Source organism: Myripristis murdjan, chromosome 11, assembly GCF_902150065.1.
Source record: "Myripristis murdjan chromosome 11, fMyrMur1.1, whole genome shotgun sequence".
NCBI classification, from domain to species: Eukaryota; Metazoa; Chordata; class Actinopteri; order Holocentriformes; family Holocentridae; genus Myripristis; species Myripristis murdjan.
This window is the reverse complement of record NC_043990.1, coordinates 29,562,309-29,587,586: the sequence shown is the minus strand read 5'-3', so window position 1 is coordinate 29,587,586 and position 25,278 is coordinate 29,562,309. Positions and strand designations below refer to the sequence as shown.

The 25,278-nt window shown below is 40.3% G+C and overlaps 2 protein-coding genes across 3 annotated transcripts; one reads left to right on the top strand and one right to left on the bottom strand.

Moving 5' to 3' along the window:
- Positions 1 to 3,727: 3,727 nt before the first annotated feature.
- On the top strand, positions 3,728 to 20,570 carry abcf1 (ATP-binding cassette, sub-family F (GCN20), member 1). Of its 2 annotated transcripts, XM_030064393.1 has the most exons (27): positions 3,728 to 3,923; positions 4,920 to 4,966; positions 5,108 to 5,185; positions 5,666 to 5,798; positions 5,901 to 5,935; positions 6,036 to 6,116; positions 7,773 to 7,832; positions 8,680 to 8,775; positions 9,026 to 9,070; positions 9,184 to 9,261; positions 9,348 to 9,443; positions 9,619 to 9,741; positions 9,893 to 9,993; positions 10,207 to 10,292; positions 10,394 to 10,533; positions 12,759 to 12,907; positions 13,772 to 13,855; positions 14,844 to 14,968; positions 15,368 to 15,480; positions 16,218 to 16,392; positions 16,590 to 16,664; positions 16,774 to 16,844; positions 16,933 to 16,965; positions 18,097 to 18,265; positions 18,366 to 18,430; positions 18,521 to 18,593; positions 20,089 to 20,570. In XM_030064393.1, exons 1-27 carry the CDS (start codon positions 3,863 to 3,865, stop codon positions 20,253 to 20,255), a joined length of 2,559 nt encoding a protein of 852 aa, XP_029920253.1. In that variant the 5' UTR covers positions 3,728 to 3,862; the 3' UTR covers positions 20,256 to 20,570. The 2 variants fall into 2 exon arrangements, with proteins under 2 accessions (XP_029920253.1, XP_029920254.1); XM_030064394.1 differs by lacking the exon at positions 7,773 to 7,832.
- mrps18b (mitochondrial ribosomal protein S18B) lies at positions 20,565 to 25,235 on the bottom strand. The gene is made up of 7 exons (XM_030064397.1): positions 25,078 to 25,235; positions 23,870 to 24,035; positions 23,687 to 23,784; positions 23,039 to 23,107; positions 22,397 to 22,463; positions 22,106 to 22,165; positions 20,565 to 20,949 (listed from the first exon to the last, which is right to left on the bottom strand). Exons 1-7 carry the CDS (start codon positions 25,156 to 25,158, stop codon positions 20,753 to 20,755), a joined length of 738 nt encoding a protein of 245 aa, XP_029920257.1. The 5' UTR covers positions 25,159 to 25,235; the 3' UTR covers positions 20,565 to 20,752.
- Positions 25,236 to 25,278: the final 43 nt, after the last annotated feature.

Here is a 25,278-nt window from a genome sequence, read left to right as displayed (position 1 = left end):
TTGACGCCTGTGACATGAAGAATATTTCTATCTCCTGCTTTATTTCATAAACATCCTCTGTATCATAAGTTCAAACTAAGAGTTTGACACCAAGACAAAGCCATATTTTTATATTAATTGTTAGTCAAAAATTAAGAGTCAAGTATAATGGCAAAATTGAAAGTAAACAATTAATTTGTTTTAACAAATTTTATTTGGATTTAGTGGCACGTTGGACTTGAAAGTTGCTTGCAGGACATTTCCTGGTCCTCCTCTTCCTTGCTGGAGAAACAGCAGCAGAGAGACTTCACGATCCCCTCTCAAGAAGCTCTGGTCTGTCTTCCTCTTTGCTGTGACCTCTGAAAAGAACAGTCATTTGTTTTCACACTTCAGTTCAAAGCTACAAACACAAAGAAGCTGTAAGCCTTTAGACGAGTGGCTGACCAGGCTGGATGTCTGCTGCTGCGGTGACCTGATCCTCTTCTGCTGGGCAGCAGCCATTTCTACAGCAGGGGTTGTGTTTGGGGAAGTAGCTCTGCAAAGTCCAAAGCTCAAATAATGGCTTCAAACAGTTTTGGCCAATTTTGGTGAGATATAGGCGAAATTTGCTCTTGACAGATGTAAGTGAGCATACCTGATTCTCCTCTTCTTACACTTTGGGCTCTGGACATCTGAGCTCCTGCTGACATCAAAAGTTATTTGAATATCCTGCCTTTCCAGTAGAGTGAAATGATACAGCACAATACATCACCTACAGCATCGACAAACAGTCTCTTCCTTGTCTGGGCCTGCTGATTCAGTGAAGGCTCCATGAAGAGAAATGGATGCTGCAGCATCTCAGCTGGTGTCATATGCTGGTCAGTGTCCAGCGGCAGAATTTTTTTCACGAGCTCCACAAAGCGATGGCGCTCTTCTACATTGGCCATATTGTCTGTTGTCTTCAGATGACAGGATATGTTCAACCACAAGCAGAACAACTAAACATCGCACAAAAAGTAAGGAAATTTGTGTTTGGTAGATTATTTCTTTGTTGTCCCTTTGTTGGGACATACTGAGGATACAAAATCAGTTGAGTTTTTTTCTCTTGCAATTTGTCCTAGGTTTTTTCATAAAATGACTGGACTACCAGTCAACATTCACACACTAGCATCAAACATTACAGAAACAAGGCGTGGACACTGGTTGGCCAAGTCCAACCTCTGTACGGGGCAGGCCCAGCCCAAGAAGATAAATGTGCATCATTTCCTAATGTCGGTGCTCATTTTCTGACAGAGATCCTGCGACAGCTCTGTCACCCTGAGCCCAGCGCTGCCTTACTTTATATGTGACCATAATAAATATTTCATCTGAAAATTGAAGACTGACTCTAGCTTGGTCTTCTTTCAACAAAAGAATCGGGTGCTAACAGAACCTTCCTCCTACTCGGCCCTCTCAGTGGAGACACGGCAGTTGAGAGGGCCGAGTGGGAGGACGTTCCTGTAGTAGTTCCTGCCCCCCAAATACTACCAGGAACCTTTTGGTGGAAATGGGCCTCATGTGCACAAGGTACCTTCCTTCCTTCCTTTGGAAAACTAGACTGCACAATGTAAGCCTGGCACCCTCCAGAAAGATCTTTATTGGCTCTTTGGGGTGCATCATTTCATCAGTTGATTTCTCTAATTTCCCACAAAAATGAAGTTCCACGACAATGCATTTCTTGAATGGAGACCCTGAAGATTAAAAAACAAACAAAAAAAAAAAAAACATAGTTGTGTTTTGCTTTAACTTTGATGCAAATCTGAGTGAGCATTATGAAATAATGGTCTTTTTTGTCACCCCTATGTGGACTGGCCTACTTTGACTCTTTTTCAGATATTACGGTAGGTTTAAAGAATAGCCCAAAAAACTGATTTCCCACAAAAATAAAGTTCCACAACTTTAGTTTTGACAATCTAATCATTTACTCACACATTCACCTGGTCCATAAAATAATCCATAATGCTGCCCCCTCTCTGTTGAAAAATTATGTGGTAACCTGTTCTGAGCAGAGAACAAGGGCCTTAAGATCGGTAACGAACGGGGACTGCAAAGTTCCACAAAGGAGCTCTGCTTTTAGCCAATCCGCCTTTTCCATCAAGGCTATCAGAGAATGGAACAGGCTCCCTAGTGACATGAAAACTAACACAGATTATAATAACTTCTGCCACACCACCAAAAAATGGCTCCTGAACAATCAGAGTTGCCAACACTAGGTGCTACCTGACTTCCTGCCAGTGTTTTTTTTGTTTGTTTGTTTGTTTGTTTTTCTAACTGTTATATGTGTTGCTTTACAAGAACCATCTTGTATTTGTCAATTACCATTGTTGGTATTTCCTCATTGTAACTGTAGTTCTGAACTACCATGGTTGGTATTTAAAATATCTGCAATCATATCTGATGATATCAATAACTTATGACTTTAATATTCTGCAACGGCACTTTACATTATAATGCTAATAGGTTTACAAGCATTCTACATTGACACTTTAAGTATGCAATAATAATTTCTACTACCTAACTGGCATTTTTACATCGCACTTTACATTAGGAATGTTTAGGTTGTTTATTTATGTATGTATGGCATCGTGTGGTTTGTGATATAGGCCATATGGCATGCAGAACACACACGTGCCTGCTTGTAGTGTTTATACTGTATGTACTGGTATCTAATAGGTGCAGGTCTGTTTGTTTTAATGTTTGTTTTACTGTGTTGATTGTTTTAAGGACTGCACATGGAAATTAGCTTCCTTGCTAAATCTGGTGCACTCATCTTTTTATTCTTGTGAATAGCTTATGAAAGTGCACACTGTCCTTTATAAATTGAATAAATAAACAAACCATCCATTTCATTAATGGGGCACATATGGGATATGAAAAAACATGGTTGTGTTTTGTTATAACTCGGTATAGGGGCAGCTCAAAATCTGAAGGCCCCTCCATGTATTATCATGGTCTTAATTTCCTGTAAACAGGTTGGATGTATTGGTGTATAAACATGACACATCTCAAGTGACCACACCAACTGGGATTTTTTAATAATGATACAAATAAATAAAACGTAATGCGCTAATGACATGTGGCATAAAGTGACAATGGTGATTTATCAGCAGTAAGCCACCCGCACAGGCTACATTATAGATTTTGCGAGTGCATCTGAAGGTGGACAGTGGAGTGCAAATGTGTTGTTTATTCTATTTGGAGAATTTCTCTAAATTCAGTCTGTTTACATTTTCATTTAGAGAGGAAAGCTACAAGACACGAAAATGGATTGTTCTCTCTCTCTCTCTCTCTCTCTCTCTCTCTCTCTCTCTGTCGCTCTTTCTTTCTTTCAGTTCAAATCAATGAATCAATGAGGTTTTCTGAGGCTGATGTTTCTTGTCAAATTGGGTAAAACTGATCTCATTTAAACACCTATGGGTACCAAATGTGAACAGGACGTTGAAAACATATTAGCATTTCAATTTCATGTTTACTCGCTTGTCCCCATTAATGTAGAAAATGCATGATACATACATACATACATACATACATACAGAGAGAGAGAGAGAGAGAGAGAGAGAGAGAGAGAGAGAGAGAGAGAGAGAGAGAGAGAGAGAGAGAGAGAGAGAGAGAGAGCGAGAGGTGAAACACTGAAAGGGGTCTAACTTGAATGTATGCATACATCGGGACGTGTCCAATGTGAGTGACAGGTGGGCTGGTCTCTCCCTGACAGGCTGACTAAGCGACCAATGAAACTCGGTGCTGCCGCATCGTCATCATCAAAGTGGGAAACAGGCCGCATGACATGTGTACTGCTGATACCCGTCTAAGAACAGTAATAGTTTAAAGTTGTTTTAATAAAGTCACAGCTCGTCAAAGTAAGAAAATGCCCAAGAAACTGAAAGAAGAAGAAGAGTGGGAGGGCGATGAAGTCGACCCTGTGGCGGGTAAGCTAATGCTATCAATACAACAGAAGGCTGCTGTTTAGCTTAGCAGCCGGTAAGCTAGCTAGCTAGCTATTTTGGCCGTAGCCCCGCTGCGACGGCTTGCCGCATTTTAAAAATGAATCACTGTCAGGCCTCGTCGCTTATTGTTGAGTATAAATACCTCATAGAAAGCGTAGTAAGGTCTTCTGAATCGTTAGCCTCTTCTTGTCGCTTCGGTGTATCGATGATCCAGTTGTCAGCGCTTAATTTTATTAAAATGCCAGGTTTCAGAATTGCTTCACATTGCTCGCCACCGCCGTTCATGGTGCGTTTTTGTGGAAGAATGAACGTAGAAATGAGACGCAAAACCTAGTAAAATATGAAATTCTGGCGGAACAAGGTGTGCTTGCAGTATTGGATATCTGCCGAAACGAAGTGTGGATCCTACAATTAGAGTGGCGGTTTTAATTCCTGTTGTAACATGCACATACTTTTGAACAACACATACGGTTACATTTAGTTGGCCGATTTTTGAATGGCGTTTGGCCGTCATGTCGAGAGCTGCGCGTACTGCGGCCGGTCAAGTGCTGCTCACGTTAGCTGTCATTGCGTGTGTTAGCTAGATAAGCTTAACGACTCATATGGTATGACATTAAAGTCAGCCTTCTTCAATACACAGACAAGCTAGCGACATTACGCTTAGACTGTGTCATTATTGTCAAAGTTGATTTCAGCTAGCCTTGACGCATCTGTCCATACATGCGAGAGTGATGCAATACCAGTGTATTCATTGAAATTACTGCCTGGCAGTTACATCTGAACATGATGGTGAAAAATGTTAAAAACTCATTTATCCACCTATAGGCTCTGTTAGCAATAGCCATGCTATTTAGTTTTGCTTAAGTTTCTGTTCATGGTGGTTGCGTCCTAGTGGTTTTAGACCTGAGCTAACCAATACTGACAGCTAACACTGAAATGTTTTTCTGCTCAGACTAACAGTATCTTCTCCTCCAACAGAAAAAACAGTGAAGAAAGGAAAGAAAGATAAAAAGGGGAAGAAGAGTGTAAGTTTATTCTGCTAAGCTGTATGGTACTCAAATTATAAATGTCAATCTGGTTGATGTGGAGCTCACTCCTTGTCTTCTGAGTTGGATCCCAGACATGCCTCTCATCTGTAATCCTGCTTGTGTGAATGTTTCCTCCAGTTCTTCGAGGAACTTGCCACAGAGAGCAAAGCAGAAAAGATAGATGAGGCGACTGTGAAGGACACAAAGGCAAAGCAGGTACACTTCTTCACTCTGAGAGTGGGCTTATAACATGTTATATTATTGACTAGTGATGGACCGCTGTATTAATGTGCCAGGGGTCAGCCTGATGTACCACTTTGCTGTTACATTAGATATGCAGCTGATTTTGGCTCTATATTAAGAATAAGACAAAGTCTAGTCAGGGTTGTCAAACTGTGACCTGATGTCATTTGGTTGCTTTCATATTTATTGTATGATTTATCAATATAACAGTGGTTGTCTATGGGAAGCCCTTAACCGAAAAACATTTTTGGAGGACATGTTTTTAATACATTCGTTATTTTAACGATTATTATTGGTGTTGTTTATTAGTGGAGAGTTTTAGTGTCCCCCTGATGGTTTATGTGCTGTTACAGAGTTGCTTTCACCTGATGTAAATAAAATCTTTGGATAATCATTACAGATTCTCTAATTTAAGTAAATTTAGACATAGACATTTAAATTGTCCTTGCACAGCCTCAGAAAAAGAAGAAAGATCGCCGAAAAGGAAGAGGTGCAGATGGAAATGAGGATGATGAAGATGAGGAGGTCATGCAGAGGCTGAAAAAGCTGTCAGTGCAGCCCAGTGATGAAGAGGAAGAAGAGCCTGGTGAGTCGACTACCTCGGACTCTTTTCCTCCATTTCCTCTAAGACTGCTGTTACTCGTGTGTTTTGCACAGTCTTCATCAAGTTGTTTTTTTTTCTCCACAGTCATCGTCCCCAGTAAAGGAGGCAAGAAGGGCAAGGTCAGTCATTTATTTTCCTTGTTAAGGTTTGGCAAGTTGTGCTTTGTGTCCCGCTATCCTCACTGTGTTTTGCACTTTAAATACCTTTGGTTTGTCTTAGGGTGGAAACATCTTTGCTGCTCTCAGCCAGGGCCAGAGTAATGATGATGAGGATGAGGATGAGGACGAGCCCTCAAACAAGGTACTTTGTCATTTTTCTGCATAACAAATCGAATTAATCAACACATGCCTTTTTTTTTTTTTAAGCTGCACTCGGTAAGCTTTTTAATGTAAAATCCAGCTGTCTCATCAGTCTAGATCAAACCATGGAGCTTAGACAGGGCGGCAACCCAACCCTGCTAATTATGTGTCTCCACAACAGCAGTGTGTGAGCTCTCTGTCCACACAGTGTTAGATATTTGACCTCTTTTGTCCTTTTGGTATAAAGCATCACAGACTGCTCAGGTTGGCAACACGATGGTGTGTTCAGGTTGTCCAGTCACCTCTTGCTGCTAGTTGGAGTGGCCAGCGCGCAAAGTTGCCTTTTTTTTTTTTTTTAGCTTTAAAGAGATAGTCCACTCAATCTGAAAAATGTATTATTCCCCCTCCCCCTCCTATCTTGCTCTCATTGTTACTGAGTGCTGGATACTGGCTGGATACTCTAAATGCTACCTGCTAGCCTCCTGACATTCAGGTGGACTTCCCCCCTAGCTAACAAAGGAGTCATATTTAACAGCAGATATTTCAGGCATGGTAGTGGAAACACTGAGGCACAACATAATGTGTTGTCTGGCTATTGTCTGACTACAGCTGTGGTACTAGTGCAGAATGAGCAGTTTTCAGTTTTGGCTGTTGGTGTGTTAGCATTTTTGTTGTTCTCTGAACTGTCTAATGTACACACTGTTCACAGTTTGTCTGAAGATATTTTCTGTTTTTCATATGTAACAAATACACTGCATTGCTTTCCACTGCACTGACATGTTCCCTTTGTGAACCCTGCTCCCTCTGCCTTTCAGCCCTCTTCTTGGTATTTTCTGGTCTCTGCAGCTATACTTACTACATGTGTTATGCCATGTGCATGTCATATTGGGAAAAGAAAAATTGTACACTCTAGGGTTGTCAGAGGTATTGATACCTAAGTAAATATCAATACCACAATCTGAAATGGTACCAGTACTGCTTTCCAACAGTACTTATATCAGCATCGTTTCAGTTAAACAACATTTAACATTTAATAATGTTTTTAAGCCCAGTTTAACCAGATAATAAATATGTTTGAGCCTGAAAAGTGTTTTATTTCTCCTCCAGTTCCAGATGAAATCCATTTTTATGCCCCCCCTTTTTTTTCTATGTGGTATTGAAAATGGTAGAGAATATCGATATTTTCCTGGATATTGTATCAAAGTTAGAAATTCTAGTATTGTCACAACCCACACTACTAGTATCTCCCACTTGGAGCCACAAATTGAAGAAGCAGATCTTTAATAGTGCACTTCCATGAAGTCTTTCAAAAGAAAATCTTGGTTGATTGTAATATATTTTATATGCTGGAACAGTTGACTTAAAAGAGGATGTTCCAACAACATTGATGTGAATGTTTCTAAGTTTTAGAGATTTCATACCATCCCTCTGCTTTTTCAATATGACATGAACACAGCATTACACAAAATATTTCTGGTATTTGGGACTTGTAAAGACTAAAGAATATGGCGCAATAAATTGGTGGGGGAAGCAGCTCAGGTTGTTGTCCTTTCAATGTGGTGCTTGAAGCGTTTCTCCTCTTTAAAGGCCGCATGATTATTTTTCTTCTAAAAGTGCTGGGTGTATCTCTGTACATGTCTGTGCGTCTTTGATACAGGAGGTTGAGAAGCTTTCTAAAAGCAAGAAAAAAGATAAATCTAAGCTCAAGAAGGTGAAGGTGGGTGCTGGAATGTCCCTCTCTCTAAATGATCTATACCGTGCCATCTTTCTTGGTTCCTTATTTACCTGCTGCAATCTCCTCCATCCGCTCATTTGTCCATGGAACATGTTTTGATTATGGAGTGCAATTTGGTCTTTCACAAAGCATTTTCTTGTCCATCTGTTTTCTGTTCACCTCTTCAGGGTGTTGGCAAAGATATGGAGTAGCCAGTCAATGGGAAGATGTTTCTTGGTCTCACTTTATGCATTTTAGTTTATTGCAATCCCAAAGTCTTATGACTTTCAACATGTTTTCTCAGCCATGTTTCAAAAAGAGCACAAATAATAGAATAAAAATTCAGAGTGCCCACAAAAGGCCTCTCTCCCTCATGCACACACACACACACACACACACACACTAAAGACTTGTGAAGATAAGGCAAATAGTCTGCGGAGACATTTTACGGTAATGTCTGTTTTACTCATCACTTTTTACAGTCCTGAAGCATCAGGCTATGTAACTCATTTTAACCCCTGTGCTTACACTTTTGAGAGAGTTTTTGTCCCAGTGTGTCTGTTCATTGTTCTGTTGACTTCCTCGTCAGCATTGTGTAAACTCACCCAAAAAATGCAATGCACGTCTGGGATTTTTTCACTCGCGACCACAGAGAACATGGCCACAGTAGGATGAAAAAAACAAGCAAGCGTGACAATCATTGTAGAGACAGAGTGGTATATTATAATGATATTTTGCAAAGGTTTTGAGTCACCACAACCCGAGAGTTTACAGCTCATTTGTGGCTTTAGCCTAAGTCTCATAGTAACAGCCTCTGCTTACACTGACCTTTATGTGTGGAAAATGTCAGGCTGCATCTGATGAAGAGGATGAGGAAGAGAAGATGGATGAGGATGAAAAGAAACCTGCAAAGAAGACCAAGAAGGCAGATGCCAAAGACTCCAAAGTGAGAGCAGTGTCTGTATTGTGTTTTGGGACAAAATGTTGTCTCTGCGTAGCACTGTTGACTTCCCAGACTGTAAGACTGACATTATACTCAAGTTTGGTCACTTGACTTTATGTTAGCAGTCAGAGTTGTAACAGTGGCATGCAGGCAGGAGTCATGCCAGCACCTGAAACAACAAAAAAAAAAACATTTTGCTTGGTCTGAGTGCAGTGTCAGATATTGTTGTTTTTGTCTCCTGTCGGCCTCACAGGAGGATGAGGAGAAACCGAAGAAAGGCAAGAAAGAGCAGCCAAAGGCAAGTAAACCACTCTGATGTAGGCAGCATAAACTGGAGCTCTATGCACTCACATACACTGTTACTTCTTGTTGAAGCATCCTAAAGGTGATTTTATTTTTTCTTTGTAAAAGGGAAAACCTACTGAGCGGTCACACAGTGATGATGAAGATGAAGAGGAAGATGATAGCGATGGAGCCGACACAATGATGGTACGTCTGTCTTTTGCAAAGCTGGGACTTTGTTTTTGATTTCAAGCCGTGTGCTCACGTTGTCACTTTGCTTTCACTTTCAACAGTGTGCTGAGGATGTTATTGCAGCGCAGGACAAGCAGCAGGATGATGACCCATTTGCTAATCTTTCCAAAAAAGAGAAGAAGAAAAAAAAGAAACAGGTAATTATTTTATATGCTTTACTATGGGGTTGCCCTCTGAAAGTTGACTGAGGTTCTTTGAGACAAGCAGTCACCTTGTCATTTATTGATGTATGTAATGAAGACAGTAAACTGTAATATCACAGTAGACAATGACTAGCTGCTGAGACACACCTTTTATGGTTTATAATTGCAGATGGAGTATGAACGTCAGGTCGCCAGTGTTCGGGCTCAGAACGCCATAGAGGGAGATTTCTCGGTTTCTCAAGCTGAGTTGTCTTCTAGACAGGCCATGCTGGAGAACGCCTCAGACATCAAGGTGAGCTGCTGTCTTCAGTCAATAGTCAAACTGCATTTTACAGTTGGACAGTATTATTTATGAAAAACTTCATGTGAAACCTGATTGGACTCTGGTGAGAACATCAGGTTCATGTTGTAGTTTTTAAGGATGTGTAATGTCTTTCCTGCAGCTGGAGAGGTTTAGCATATCTGCTCATGGAAAGGAACTCTTTGTCAACGCTGACCTTCTGATTGTGGCAGGAAGAAGATATGGTTTGGTCGGACCAAATGGGTAAATCTTTTTTTTTTTTGTCTGGACCTCTTATCATGAGCTACATTTCCATGCATGTAGACCTTAGTTCTCAATTTGATTACTCGGGTAAGAGGGTTTTAAGTTAAAGTGTTCAACAGTTAACTCATAATCATGTATGTAAACATAGATGCTCATATTGACAACTGTAAGAAATGACCTAATCCTCCTCCTTTTCTCTTTCTCCTCTGTCAGCAAAGGAAAGACCACTTTACTAAAACATATTGCCAACAGAGCCCTCAGTATTCCCCCCAACATTGACGTGTTGCTCTGTGAGCAAGGTAAGGGAACTCTCAAACTGAGCTCAGTTGTTTGATGTACTGCATGTTTCTCTTCATTTTTGTCATCCTTCATCATCTCTGCTGTGTTTGTGGCTGCTCAGAGGTGGTAGCAGACGACACACCAGCGGTGCAGGCGGTGCTGAAGGCGGACACCCGGCGTCTGAAGCTTCTTGACGAGGAGAAACGGCTCCAGGCTCTCCTGGAGAAAGGAGAGGACAGTGTAGCGGAGAGGTTGGAGAAGGTAAACTGTGGACGGTGGTGTTTACCATGGTGCGTCTATATTCAAAAGGCCAAATTCCTTCAAGTCAGGTGGCAGGCTGAAAAACAAAAGGCTTCCCAAGAAAATTGTTTGACTATATGACTCTGTGAAAACCTGAACTGTCACTTTAAAATTAGTTTATGTGCTTCATTTTTGGATGGAGTGCACGGGTCCTGTAGAAGAGTCATGGAATTTAAAAAAATTGCCTTAAATCAGTTGTAATAATGTTAAAAAATCTTCAGTTTGAAGAGTTCTTCAGTTCAATTCAAAAACCCCAGTGAGTGGAGCTTGAACCATCCCACTAAACCAGTTAGCAGTGTGTTTTAGGGCTGTGACAACGAACTTCGAAATTCGATATTAATTCGAACTGGAGGGAGGGATATAACGTTCGATTGCTGAAATTCACGTTCGAATGTGTGTGTGTGTGTGTGTGTGTGTGTGTGTGTGTGTGTGTGTGTGTGTGTCTTTGTTTACGTTGCGTAACGACGCAAATCAACGTTACGCGTGATCGTGCGCGGGATAAAAAAGTGTGGGCATGCATCAGTGCAGCGCGCACCTGTAGGAAGTTTACAGCATGGCTGAAAACAATGCAGCAGCAGAACCGAGGGCTGTACTACGAAGGAGGCTCAATATAGCCAGGCTTTGTGTTCACTATCAGGCTGAACAAAACCTAAAGCTCCAGTCAAAGTTAAGTGGTATCACGACGGCGGTTCTCATCAAGGTTTGTTAAGTCCGGCTGTCAGCTTTGTGCTCTGTGCGCGTTCACAGAAAAGGGGGCGTTTTGGCGTCATATGATTCTACTTCCGCGAAAAACGGACCGTTCACGGGCTGCAGATTTCACGCAAGAGGAGCAGCTTGTCCTCATGGAAAGCTATGAAAATTTCAAAAATAAAATTAATGCTAAGAGCAACACTGTGGCCGCAAATAAGACGAGAGAGGAGAGCTGGCGATTAATTTCAAAGGAAGCACAAAGGGGGATTCTGTCACTGTTATAGCCATTTTAAATAATTGCTGCAATATTCATTCAGTATTATGAATTTTAGTTTAGAAATATGTAACTTCAGTAGCTTTATGGGAGTGTTGCCTAGGAATTGGAGGTAAAGCCTGAGGTTAAGTCAGGTGACTGAAGGTGTGTGTGGGTGAGTCTAGCAGTGTCGGACGGAGCAGGCGGTGGTTACCATGGTTACATGACAATTTTGACCACTATTTACGCTGCTTAGAGCCACTTGTCAGTAGTTTCAGATAATTGTTCGTTACATTTGAAGTTTAACTTGAATTATGGAGCCATTTCAGTTGATGTTTGTTGGCTCCTTTTTTGTTAAATCTTTTTTTCTAAATAGGAATAAGTGGCGTTTGGAGTGCGTTTGAATCACCACGGGCTGCTCCCGTCCAATCATCATGCCGTGACAGTCACCGTTATAATATAAGGGGTTTCCTTTAAAAAAAAAAAAAAAGTAGCCTACTATAACAAAGTCTGTGATACAACGGACTATTTCTAACAAACGTGAAGTCTGTGCACCACTAATAGTATACCTGCATTGTGCATATGTGTTACCAAACACCGGACAAAAATTACTTTTCGTGATTTCACCTGGGTGAGATAGCGCCGCTTTTATATCCGGGGTTAAACTTAACTCATAACCTGGTCGGGACCAGGTTATGAGTTAAGCATAAGTTACCATGGTGATCTAGCCGGGTTAAAAGAGAGCCACCTTCGTGATACAGGAAAGCCTGGCTTTAGACTCAACATACCTCGCTAACCCACTGAACCTGCTTCGTAGTACACCCCTCCGGTCCCGGAGACTGAAATCACAGCTAAGTAACACAGCTAACCCTAACCCTATTCTAGACATTCCTAAGAAATTTCATATTGAGTGAGAGTTGAAGTGCATTAGTTATCTTGCGTGCTTATTAAAATACGATCGTAAATACATCCAGATTATCATTATTAATGTTGTGCCTTTCAGAAGGAAAGCGCTTGTTAATATGGTTGAAACGCCCTCTGGCGGACAGACCGTAAATGACACCCATATTGTACATATCAATAGGCTAAACAATAGACTAAAATTGACCCTAAAAATTCGAACATAATTCGATATTTGACATTATAGGGCAATCGAAATTCGAAATTTATTTTGGAGGAAAGTCACAGCCCTAGTGTGTTTGTACTTCTAATGCAGTGTTACAGCTGATGGTTGTCTCTCCAGATCTATGAAGAGCTCAGGGTGATCGGAGCTGCAGCTGCTGAGGCTAAAGCCCGAAGGATCCTGGCTGGTCTGTCTTTCACCCCTGAGATGCAGAACAGACCCACCAAGAAGTTTTCAGGAGGCTGGAGAATGAGAGTCTCTCTGGCCAGGTACACCATCACACATATAGACCCTGTTATAGTTTGTATACAAGGATGATGAAGCAAGTCGTGTGTGTGTGTTTTGGAAATGGAAATAGCAGAAATCACACAGTGACTACGCATAACAGACAGTTTTCTTTTGCTTCTGTGACAAAGACGAGATCCTGATGGAATCCATTAGAATTTCACTTACCGTATTTCACCAATTAATCGCCCGGCCGCAAATAGCCGCCTGGTTCTTATAAACCCCTGGGGTCTGCACCCATTTTGTGTATTAAACGCTCACCCGAATAACCGCCGGGGCGATTATTTGCATTATATTGAGGTAAACCCAAGATAAGGCTATTCACCTTATTTTTGCAGAAGTAAACAGTTAGCTGCACAATAACTGTGCAGCACTTCTGTTTCTGTCAAAATAAGAGAGCTAGCTAACGTTAGAAAAAAGGGTGCACCGTAATCTTAAATTGACCGACTGAAAATATGTTGGACAGTAACTGTCATCACGATAATGGCCTGGTGCAGGTCTGTGTAAAAATAAATAAAGGCCTGCAGCGAATAGCCGCCTGGTTCTTTTTCGCCTGGGATCCAAGTTGATTTTGCGTATTAAATGCCCGGGTTATTAATTGGGGAAATACGGTATTTATGGATTCAATACCGATTCTGGTATACACTCAACAACCAGACATTTTATCTAAAAGTTTGATGTAATAACACAACCAGAATTCCATTGCCAATAAGCACATAGATTTTTATAAAGACACTGGCCTTGATTTCATTTATTGCATTGTACAGAAAGGTTGTGTGCAAATATGTGTTTACAGAGTTTACTAAGTCAAAGTCTTGTTCCCGGTCACCTGTACCTTTGCTTTGCAGAGCTCTCTTCATGGAGCCCACTCTGCTGATGCTGGACGAGCCCACCAACCATCTGGACCTGAACGCTGTCATCTGGCTCAACAAGTATGATGTGGCTTTTTAATCTGGACTCTTCCCTATGACACAGATCAAACATCATCAATTCATCTGTTTCTCTGTAATGTTTAAAAGTTCATTAATGGTGTTTCTTAAATCTACATGAGGGATATATTTAATTTCACTGATTTGCATAGTTTCAGTGAGAAATATGCTGTGTTCATACGGCTTTTTTGATTTACATCATACTTGAGAGTGGGAAACCCTAGCTTACGAGATGGTGAGGGTGGTGTGCCACCACAGCTAGGACTATTACCATCACTGCAAGAGAAAATGTGAAATCAAAATAAACATTGTAATTTAGCCTAAATGTTATCTAAAACTTAATCATAGTCCACGTGCTTTAGGCGTAATGATTAAATTATAAAAAAAATATTTTTATCACTAGAACAACAACTTTAAACATAACAGATATGGGAGAACAACTTGAATTATTGCCAAACGCACCACACACACACACACACACACACACACACACACACTCTTTCATTAAGCCCGTTTTCTCAGGACCCCCTTGATGCCATTAAAGGTCCTCTGGGGGCCTCTGGACCCCACTTTGAAAACCATTGGCTTTGATTACTTTAACTCACATAGTTCAGTGTAACTGGTTTGGTGAAACACATTAACAATATGAAGTAGTCAAATAATGCTATTGTCATGGACCATGCTGATTTGAAGAGGAGTATGTTTGTTAGCTGACTACTAACATTAGCTAATGCCAAAAAAACATCAGTTACTGAAGTCTCTGATTTAGACCATCTCCAGTTCTGCTCATCTTTCCATGGTATCCAAGGATAATTTGGTGTTTATTGCAAAAACAAAACAAAAAAAGTGTACAGACCTGTGATTTGCTTAGTTGTCACCTGAGTATGGTTTCCCACTCTGAATCTAATTCATCAGAGAGCTGACAGTTAAAGAGCTTGTGTGTTCTAAGTCTGTGTGTTAGAAATCAGTTGTTCCTCTCTTCTGCTCAAAGCTACCTTCAAGGCTGGAAGAAGACTCTCCTCATAGTTTCCCACGACCAGAGTTTCCTTGATGACGTTTGCACGGATATCATCCATCTGGATAACCAGAAACTCTACTATTACAGGGGCAATTACCGTATGTATCTACTTAGAACAGCAACATCTGCACGTTGTGTGTGTGAGTGTATGGTACCTCTATGTAAGGACCTCATCGCTACCAGTTATATACGTTAGGGTAGACAATGGTTGCAACAATACAATATTTTTTTTTTTTCAGCCTGAGCATCAGGAGCTAAGTGTCCTGAGAGGTTATGCTGTCATTGAGATGGACAATTCAAAGCTCCTCATGTTGAAATGTGCAAAAGAGCATGTATTTGGCTGGAGATTCCAAGGACTGTAATTAACTGAATATTTTGTCCACTCTGTGAAATGGTGAATAAATAGGAGGACTGAGTTCACAGGAGTTAGCGATGGCAGCACTGCAAAAGATGTCACTTCTACAATCCATGACATTTCTTCTTTGCTTTTCTCAAAGTGACCTTCAAGAAGATGTATGTGCAGAAGCAGAAGGAGCTCCAGAAACAGTATGATAAGCAGGAGAAGAAACTCAAAGACTTAAAGGCTGGTGGCAAGTCGACCAAGCAGGCTGTGAGTATTGTTGCATTTCACTCAACTTTAAGTGTTTGGTCCCAGCAGGATTGGTCAAGCAAAATCTACTCGCAGGCTAAAACCAGACATGAGGCAGTGTATTGTATAATGCGTGTGTTTAACTATGGAAGAAGGATTGGCTTTCATTCTTTGCTAACTAGCCATGTTGAACTTAAGACATGGTAAGAAAGTTATGGCAGTCAGATGCTGACAAAAACTGTGGTAACCCAGCAGTGCTACAGTGAGAACCTCCACTCTGTTGTCAGAAGGTGTCAGTCCCACCCAGTCTGTTTTTTTTTATTGATGCAGTGTCAGTGAAACAAATTTAGTTGAACAAATTGGAACTCTTTGAGATGTGAAAAGGAACGAAGAAGGAAAGTATCTTCGGAGCTGGAAGCCAACTGGAATTGCACATTGTTTCTTTTGAATTACACCTTTAGGAAACTTTGTGATGGTGTTACCAGTCCAGTAGCTACAGTAAAGTCCTGCATCTACTGTCATTTGTAATTAATACTCACAAGCCCACTTCAATTTCTGGGGACAAAGTTAAGAAATGACAGATAAGAGCTCATGATTTTGTCAGTGTGATGAATGAATGAATAGATAGATTTTTACCGACTTAGAGTGAACATCGGTCTTGAGTGTTCCTACACACTATACCTTTAATGCCTTCCCATAGCCATCTCCTATGTGTCTTGGTCTTGCTGCTCACACTGTTGTGTTGATTTTCCCTGCAGGAGAAGCAGACTAAGGAAGCCCTGACCAGAAAGCAACAGAAAGGCAAGAAGAAGGGAGGTATGGAGGAAGAGAGCCAGGAGACCCCAGAGCTGCTGAAGCGACCTAAAGAATACACCGTCAAGTTCACATTCCCCAACCCACCTCCACTCTCTCCACCCATCTTGGGATTACACAGTAAGACATTTTTTTGGAATCTTTAGCTTTTTGTAGCATCTTATGTTTAGTTTAAAGTAGTCCCAGGCAACACAGATGCACAGACCTGCTCTGCCCCGCCTATGTGATGTGTCATGTCCGTGCCTGGTGTATTTTAAGTGTTACATATGATTCAGTAGCTTTCTAAACCAGCTCTGCTCTGCTTAACCCTGAAACAGGTGTTGACTTTGGGTATGAGGGTCAGAAACCCCTGTTCAAGAATGTGGACTTTGGAATTGACATGGAGTCGAGGAGTAAGTAGCCTGCTTTAATTACTAAGGCATTTATTGCATGGCACCTTTTGGCATGCACTGGCGTCTTTTGCCCTCCAAGTGTTTTTGACATGCATGTTTCCTTCCTTAGTTTGCATAGTTGGACCCAACGGTGTGGGAAAGAGTACTCTGCTGCTGCTCCTCACTGGCAAATTAAACCCAGTAAGTGTGTATGCTGCATAATTGCCACAGGCTTTGGTTTGTTGATGTTGATGGACCTGTGGGAACTGAAATTATTTTCATCTTTCAGACCAAAGGAGAGATGAGGAAGAATCATCGGCTGGTGAGTAACTGTCCCTCACATTTGATGTTTCATTCCCAAATAGACGGCATGTGTTCACACTGTCAGCAACTTGATGCAGACTAATTGTACGCAGTGAAAGAGGCTCTGATTGCATCTATTTCATGATCTTATGCACATGCAGTTTTGAAATGGCAAAAATAGCAGTTTTCATGAGTGATCATAGCTGGCTACTAAACGCTAATTGCATGGAATTAATAAAAAATCAACTCAAAATAACTTCAGAGCTTTTGAACATCATTTTTGAGACATTAATTCTTGTAGTCTTTTTAACATAACTTATAAAGAACTGGAATGCCTTAAGTAGCTGTAGTACACTTCTCATAAATTTTGCACTTGACAGACTGAACTATTGGTCATGAAAAAACCTTACCACATTGGAGGGGAAAGAAGGAATCATGGAAATGTCTTTAGCTTTTGAAAGCCAATGACAAAACATTTCAACACTATTTTGGTTGATCAAATTATTTATTATGTGCATAAATATTGCCTCCAGAGAAATTCTTTCCTGTCTTTCAATACGGCATAACATTGGTCAGTTTTTGTCAAGTCCAGTTAGTAGGGGGATGGAGGTTGATTCAGCATAAGAGCAGTTATTTTTCTCACAACATTTATCAGTTTGCTGGTGTCAAAAATAAATCTTTTATTTACATTTTTGTCACTTCAATGACACAGCCATGCCACAACTTTATGCAGAAGTAAAAGTCAGAGTCTTGCAATCAATGAGCAGTCAGCAGAATTGCACATAGTGTATTGGGGGAAAAAAGGCTTATTCTATTTGCAGTGAACTGAGATACAAGCTATTGATGAGATTGTACTGCTGAAGAAACCACTTCAATTTGTCACTAAGTTTTCTTTTCAGTTAGGCTTAACACTACCTCAAAATGAAGTGTACAAGTAAAAAGAAGTGTACCTGAACTCATATGTTTCAGAACTTTTTGAATTATGGCTGGTGTTCTTGAAATTTTGGACTTTGACTGCAAACACAAGCATTACAAATTTCACTAAATATGGAATGCTAATTAATGAATGAATTGTGATTTAATTGAATCATGAGATCACTGGTGATTCCCCCTGCCCCTCTAACAGTGTTAATATGTTCTGACTCTGCAGAAAGTGGGCTTCTTCAATCAGCAGTATGCTGACCAGTTGAACATGGAGGAGGCAGCCACAGAGTACCTGATGAGGAACTTCAACCTCCCCTACCAGGACAGCAGGAAGTGCCTGGGACGTTTTGGCCTGGAGAGTCACGCACACACCATTCAGATAGCCAAACTATCAGGTACAGACTGTAAGAAGATGCACAACAATAGTGAGGCATTCAAACAAATCATGTGAGGGACATGTGTTTTCTAACATGCCACCAATTGCTCCTTCAACAGGAGGTCAGAAGGCCAGAGTAGTGTTTGCTGAACTTGCCTGCAGGCAACCTGATGTACTTATATTGGTAAGTACCAGAAGGCCTTTTGTCCATACTGTAAATGTGATACACAGATGAATTGTGTGATTCACTTAGTTTCTCTCTCTCCTCTATCAGGATGAACCCACTAACAATCTGGATATTGAGTCGATTGATGCCTTATCAGAGGCCATCAATGAGTACAAAGGAGGTAAGCCTATTTCTACAATAAGACTGCTCTTTAAATGGTGGTGGGAAGACAGCTTCTTTTAAAGACCCTGTCAAATTGTCCCTTTGCTGTCTCGATTTCATGCACTTCCTGTTTAAACAGGATGTTGGGGCAGGACATAATGTAAGGAGGAGTTGTTTAAAGTATAAACCACCAGGTTATCAATTAACGAGAGACTCAGTTTTATTTAATAGGATGAAAGATGGGGCATGATTGTTGAAAAATGTGTGACGTTGTATTTGTTGACACCTTTATTTATGCTTATTATTGCAACATGATGTCACCATAAAAGATGCACTATTTTTCAGGAAGTAAAAGTAATGGGAGTTAATTTCATCAGGACTTGAACTAGCATGATTGTTTTTGATACCCAATGACAGTGAATCGATTCACAAGCAGTTCATTTGATTCAGCTTTGAAAAGATACTTGCAATGTGACCTTTGACCAAAAGGTGGCAGTGCTGCTGCATTTTATGGCTGGCAACAGCTTGATGTCACCATGCAGTTGTACAACTTTGTGCATTGTTCAGCAACATAGTTCATTTCCCTTTGAAACCCAAGAGCCTGAGGGCTGGCTTTTATTTTGAGGGGCTTTATTTCACCTTCTCAACTACATTCACCTTTTTTTTTTTTTTTAAAGAAAGTGATAATTTCATGGTAAATTGTCAAATCTATTTTTTTTTTGCAATTACAAATTTTCTGGTAACATTTAATTTCTTGATTATTTGCTCATTGCCTTTGAAACCTGGGCAGAGTAATGTGATTGCTGTCAAAAACATGAAGTAAAAAGTGAACAGGCAAATAGCAAAAAAAAAAGAAAAAAGAAAATTTTAATTAGCAAAAAATTGCCTGAAAATTTGCGTAGTTTTGAAGCAAGACAGTTATATTATTAAAATTATATACTCAAACATCTGAGTGGTGATGATGGATTGATGTCAAAATTCTTTAATGTTTGTGAAAAGCTCAAAGGTTCATTATGTCTACTTTTTCACGAGAACTATTATGTGGAAGTTTTGGTGTCAAAGCCCTCCGCCGGCTAGAGAGACTCGAAAAAAAATAAGAGCAGGCTACAAGAACCATCTAAGGTTTAGTCTCTTTGTGAAAAGCATCTGAATGCAATCTGTACTAACAGCTGAGTGCAACTGGTGGATTAGACTATTTTTTTGGGAGTAGTCAGTGTGCAGGCAGGTCACATGTTCAGTGTTCTCCTGCATGCATTCCCCTATAGCAAGAGTCAGTTAAGTTTTGTGTTCAACGATCAGTCTGATCAGGTGGAACTATAAAGTGCTGTCTACAATCACCAGTTCCGTTAGAATACAGATTCACTGTGCCCATTTTCACAATACTTGAATCAACCCACCATGTGGAACATTTCTACATCATGTTGAGTATGAGTCAGTAGGCAAACACTCTAATGAAGACCAGTGGTTCTGTCTTAGCATGGTGACAGACTGTTTTTCTCTGTGCTCCTCTCCAGCGGTGATCATTGTGAGTCACGATGCCAGACTCATCACGGAGACTCAGTGCCAGCTCTGGGTGGTGGAGGACAGTACAGTCAACCAGATCGATGGAGACTTTGACGACTACAAACGGGAGGTGCTCGAGGCCCTGGGAGAGACCCTGGTTCACAAGTCCAAGGAGTGACAGCACAGCCAGCCACAGCAACATTAACAGCTCCAGCTCTAGCAGGGCTACACGATCCTCTGGGGTCATGTGCTACCTACACTTCTGTGGATGGGTTGCCATGTTTCACCAAGGTGTCATGGAGAATGGAATAGAACTGGGGAAGATACTGGAGTGTTACTCCCGCTATTGAAGACATGGCAATGCATCAACACTGAATTCATATATATATGTATAAATAAAGCTCTCTAACATGGACTACCCAACAATATCTTGAATAATGGTCTTTGTTAAACATCTGCAATAGCCAAACCAATAAAGCAATTTGTCTTCTTACAGTGACTTTATTACACAGCATTGTTTTAAAATGCAATTAAGGTATGCAAAATGATTCAGGGGAATTCACATGGTACAATGGACATCATTTATAACGTTAAACTGAAGTGGTAATGATACAGTATTGCTTTATAACTAACATATCACACTCCATATCATTTGTTGCTAAGCAAATATCCACATTATTTAAGATAAGCCTTGTATGTCTTCTTCACTTTAGCCACTTCTTTCTCGTCAGGCACCATGTTGCCATACCATTTATACCAGGGGTCACCGGAGGTCAGGGATGAGGGAGGTGGTGTGGACCCTACTGCATCATGGGAGTTTGAGTATTCTTCCCCTGAGAAGTCCACATAAGGAATCTGGAAGGGTAGTAAGCCTAAGAGAGACAACATGAAGTAGCAGGGTTCTAGTTATTCTGATCATATCAGACATAGTTCAGCCAGTGTGCACATGTGACAAAAGGTTCTTCACTGACTACAGGCGCTGACTTTGATTTCACATGTCTAACCAGAGGAGTCACTCCAGCTTGATGGAGGATTTTACTAAGTCTGTCTTTGGGAGCTGCTTGCTCACCTAAAAGAATTTAATCCTTGATGTTTTGAAGAAAGAAAATAGATCTGAAGATCTATTTTCTAAAATAGAAAATAGATCTGAAGATCTATTTTCTAGGGGTAAAAAAAAAAAAAAAAAATTGTTAGACCCCTCATTTGGCATGAGTGTCAGTGACAAACATCATACTTGGTTATCTTGCATGCTTGTGAAAGACAACACATTGGCAGAAATGTTGTATAGACCTAAAACACCAACAGTTTCGGTGTGTGTGTGTGTGTGGAGAAAAGTTCAACTTGTGTAATAAAAAGAAACACAAATTGTTTTTGGCTGTAGTGGAAAACCCGAAAAATTGGCCGTTGCCCCCAGAGACTGGGGACAGAGTGTCATCAGATGATAACCAATGGGTTCTGAGATTTGTCACTGTAAAATAAAGCAGAAATGCAAAAAACAACTCCTGAAATTGCCCACTTCAAAAAAAAAAAAAAAAAAAAAAAAGGGTTGCAGACTGAACTTTCTAACAAGTTCTGTTTTGCATTAATAATAATACATTCTTGTCTATCTTGTACATTTCTGATGTGCAACAACATGACACTTTATCAACTTCGGGTAAATGAAGGCTCGCTAGAACCTCTACATTTCCCCCACTGGAAATACATTTTCAAAAATAACATTACTGATTTTTTTTTTTTTTAATTCTGAAACGAGTGCCCTGCTGGATTGTAATGAAGGGTATCAACATTTTAATACCAAACCCATCCTTTAAAAAATCAGTCCTACATGAATGTGCAGCAAATAGTTTGGGTGACCTTGGCTTGGGGTGAATAAGCTTAACACACTCACAGCACATACTGCCACATTCTGCAAAGACAACAGGTCTTTACACAGCAGGTCATACTGGGGACAGATGACTATACTCTTACTATACTCTGTATTAATACACATTCAACTTGACTGCACATTTAGCATTTGATGCAACTTACCATGGTCTCGTGCTGTACTGATTGCCTCATTGAGCTGCTTCTGCTGTTTCATACACACACCTGCAGAGAAAAAAATGGACCTGTCTAACTATAATTTCAGAATTTGAGTTTTTTATCTCAATTCTTTCCTCATAAATTTACCACTTTAATCTCAGACTATCAGTTTTTTCTTTTTTTTTGCCCCCTACAATGGCACTAATATGCTGTCACAGAAGTTATGATGAATTGGAAGATAGTTTTGAATTCACCTGTGTGTTGACTTTACTCATATCGGAAACAGTGACAACCTACCTGTTCGAGTAGGATCATACACTATCCCAGTGTAGGGACTTATAAACTGCTGCAGCAATTTAACGTTCTGCAAGAGAAGTTACATTAGATAATGGTTAGCATCATATCTGAATGCAAAAAAAAAAAAAAAAAAAGAGGGAAAACAAAAGTCACTTGAGCTGCCTCATGTCTTGTCATAATAACCATGGTATAGTAAACATGATATCTGATGCTAATGACATCAGTCATTCATTAAGCTAATCAATGCATTAGGGCTCAAATCATTTGTCCTCATATGACATATATGTATTGAAAAAAATTAATTGATCTCTAACTTTAATTGAACCAGTTAATTGAGACCCTGATTGGTGCTAATGAGAGTAAAAACTAGCAAAATCTATCTTTAACTGTTTTTGCAAAAGTTAGGACGGTTTCGTGAGAATCACCCAAATGGGAATTATTAATATAAACTATCTTAAAGCACAAGAACAAAGTCAGTATTCAGTATATCCTTGTTAATATGCAAATGTATGCAGCAGAATACTTAAAAAAAACCAGTCTATTCTTTAGGGCAAACCTGTGGTAAAGTTTCATTTTATTAGTAATCAACCAATCACAGTGACACAACCATGTGATGAAGTCATCACAGTGATGTTAACTGACCTGGTAATGGATGATGACGTTTGGATCCCGACAAATTGGACAGGGGTTTCCAGAGATCTTGTCTCCCCTCTGAAATAACAAGACCAGCGTTTAAAGTGGTGACAGGACAATTCTGTTATTTTTCAACTTGGGCTCTATTTTAACACATTTTGGATTCCAAGTGACTGATAGTGAAAAAATCATTTTAAACCCGGTCCATGGCAAACGGCTTCTGTACACAGACCATGAGGTTTGTAAATGACTCTCACACACTGCCTACTCACTCACGTCACTCGAAATGTCAGAGCGAGACTTCCCCTCGTCTTAGAATTTTGTTCATGTGGTACACGTCTGTCTCTATGGGGATCCACTCCATAATGCTGTCAGACACTTAGAATAACAATCTGAAGCTGTCAGTGGCAAAACAAATACTTTTAGAGGACATAATTGGACAGGTGAACATGCCCTGTGCAATTACATGGCAGCCTGTTCTGAAGTGGCCTCGCTCAATACTTGACCAGTCCCAATATTTTTTTGTCTCCATCAGTCATAAACAGTGGAAAATAGGACCCATGTTGAAAAATGCCAGAATTATCCTTAAAATGACAAATGTATGCAAGGATGCACATTAATATGACATTATAGGTGTATCCACAATAGACACTTTACAATGCAAGTCTTGCGTGTCTTCTGCGGGGGTATTCCTCCCTTATGGTTCCTCCTGTAGCCTGCCCACACCGTGTTGGTCCCATAGCGCTCCATGTACTCTGGCGGAGGTACAAATCCAGATGAAACCCAGCAGCACATCTAGAAGCTGTGAATCAGGTTCAGTTTGCATTTTCATTTGCATACCTTCACTCTCCAAGTAGTCCCAAGGTCTGTCCTTGTAGCGGGCCAGAGCCTCAGCAGCATCTCCATCATGGTGCGGTGCTGCTGTGCAGAATGAGGAGCTCTGCAGCACAGCTGGAGAGCCGCACTGAGCCAGGCATGCTGTCACGGGTAGCCTCTGAAGACATGACTAGAAATGAAGTGTCAGTATCACCATGTTAGCATACCAACCAAAATAACCAAATAAGTCTCTGAAATATATTGCGGTCATTCCTGTAAGGATAGCTTCAGCAAAAAGAACTGGAATCAGAATCAGAAAAACTAAATTGACCACTGAGGGGAAATAAGATAAAGATAATGTCTTAGAAATTTGTGAAAACACTACACATTATAGATAAATGTGCATTAATTCTACTTGTGCATTAACTGTAGTTGTAAAAAGTATGTACATTATATCTAAAAATGTGCATTAATCCTACAAAAGATTACAACAATAAATTGAGCGTATGCAAAATGTCCATCTATGTTTACACAGAGATATGGCACTGCTGAATTGCTGTCAAGCCATACAGGTATAAACTACTGCAATTAAATGGTTAAACTGAGCATTATTACACTAGAGGGTGTGCTTGACCAAGCGCCTCTTTCCTGGCCGCATCACTGTCATGACAATAATGACGGTCAAGCACACCCTCTAGTGTAATAACGCTTAATTAAATAGTGTACAGTTAAAGAAGAAAGATACGAGAATATAGTCGTGTACAAAGTCATAAGACACGGCATTTGTATCCTGAGCTCCTGTTTTCAGACAGTGTTTTCCTCACCACAACAATTCTTTAGGTGTACTTCATCCATTTTGGAAAAATATGTTATAGTACTTTATCTCCTAGCTGTTATGTAGGTCGGTAGAGATGCTACAAGGTTAAATTTACAGGGAAATAAAGTTATTTAGTGCATGTAACACATGCCGAATTCAAAAGAACACCATAACCTCCCATAAACAGTCTTTAACCATGTTCTGTGGAGTCTGGTAGGTCCCCGGCAAGTAAAATAACCCAGAATACTGAACAATCTCTCGCACACTGTCTCACAAGATCATGTGATTCAGCTACACAGAATAGGTTGCGGCGCCCAGTATTTCCAGTATCTAATCCAACAATAACATGTTACATGTAAATAACGCACACAGATGCGCAGTATACGGTTCTGTGTATTGCATATAAACGTGATACCTTGTTATATCGTAGTGTCTGTAATATCGAAGGCGATACACGGCACAACACCTTTCCTAAGCCGTTCATGGGTGCCGCCATTTTGGCTGTCAGTGGTATGGGTTGAAGGTGAAAGGTGGAAGTTCAAATTAAATAGCTGTGTTGGTATGTATAATTTTTTAAACGTTAATTGAAATAATTGCGCGTGAATATAGCTACACA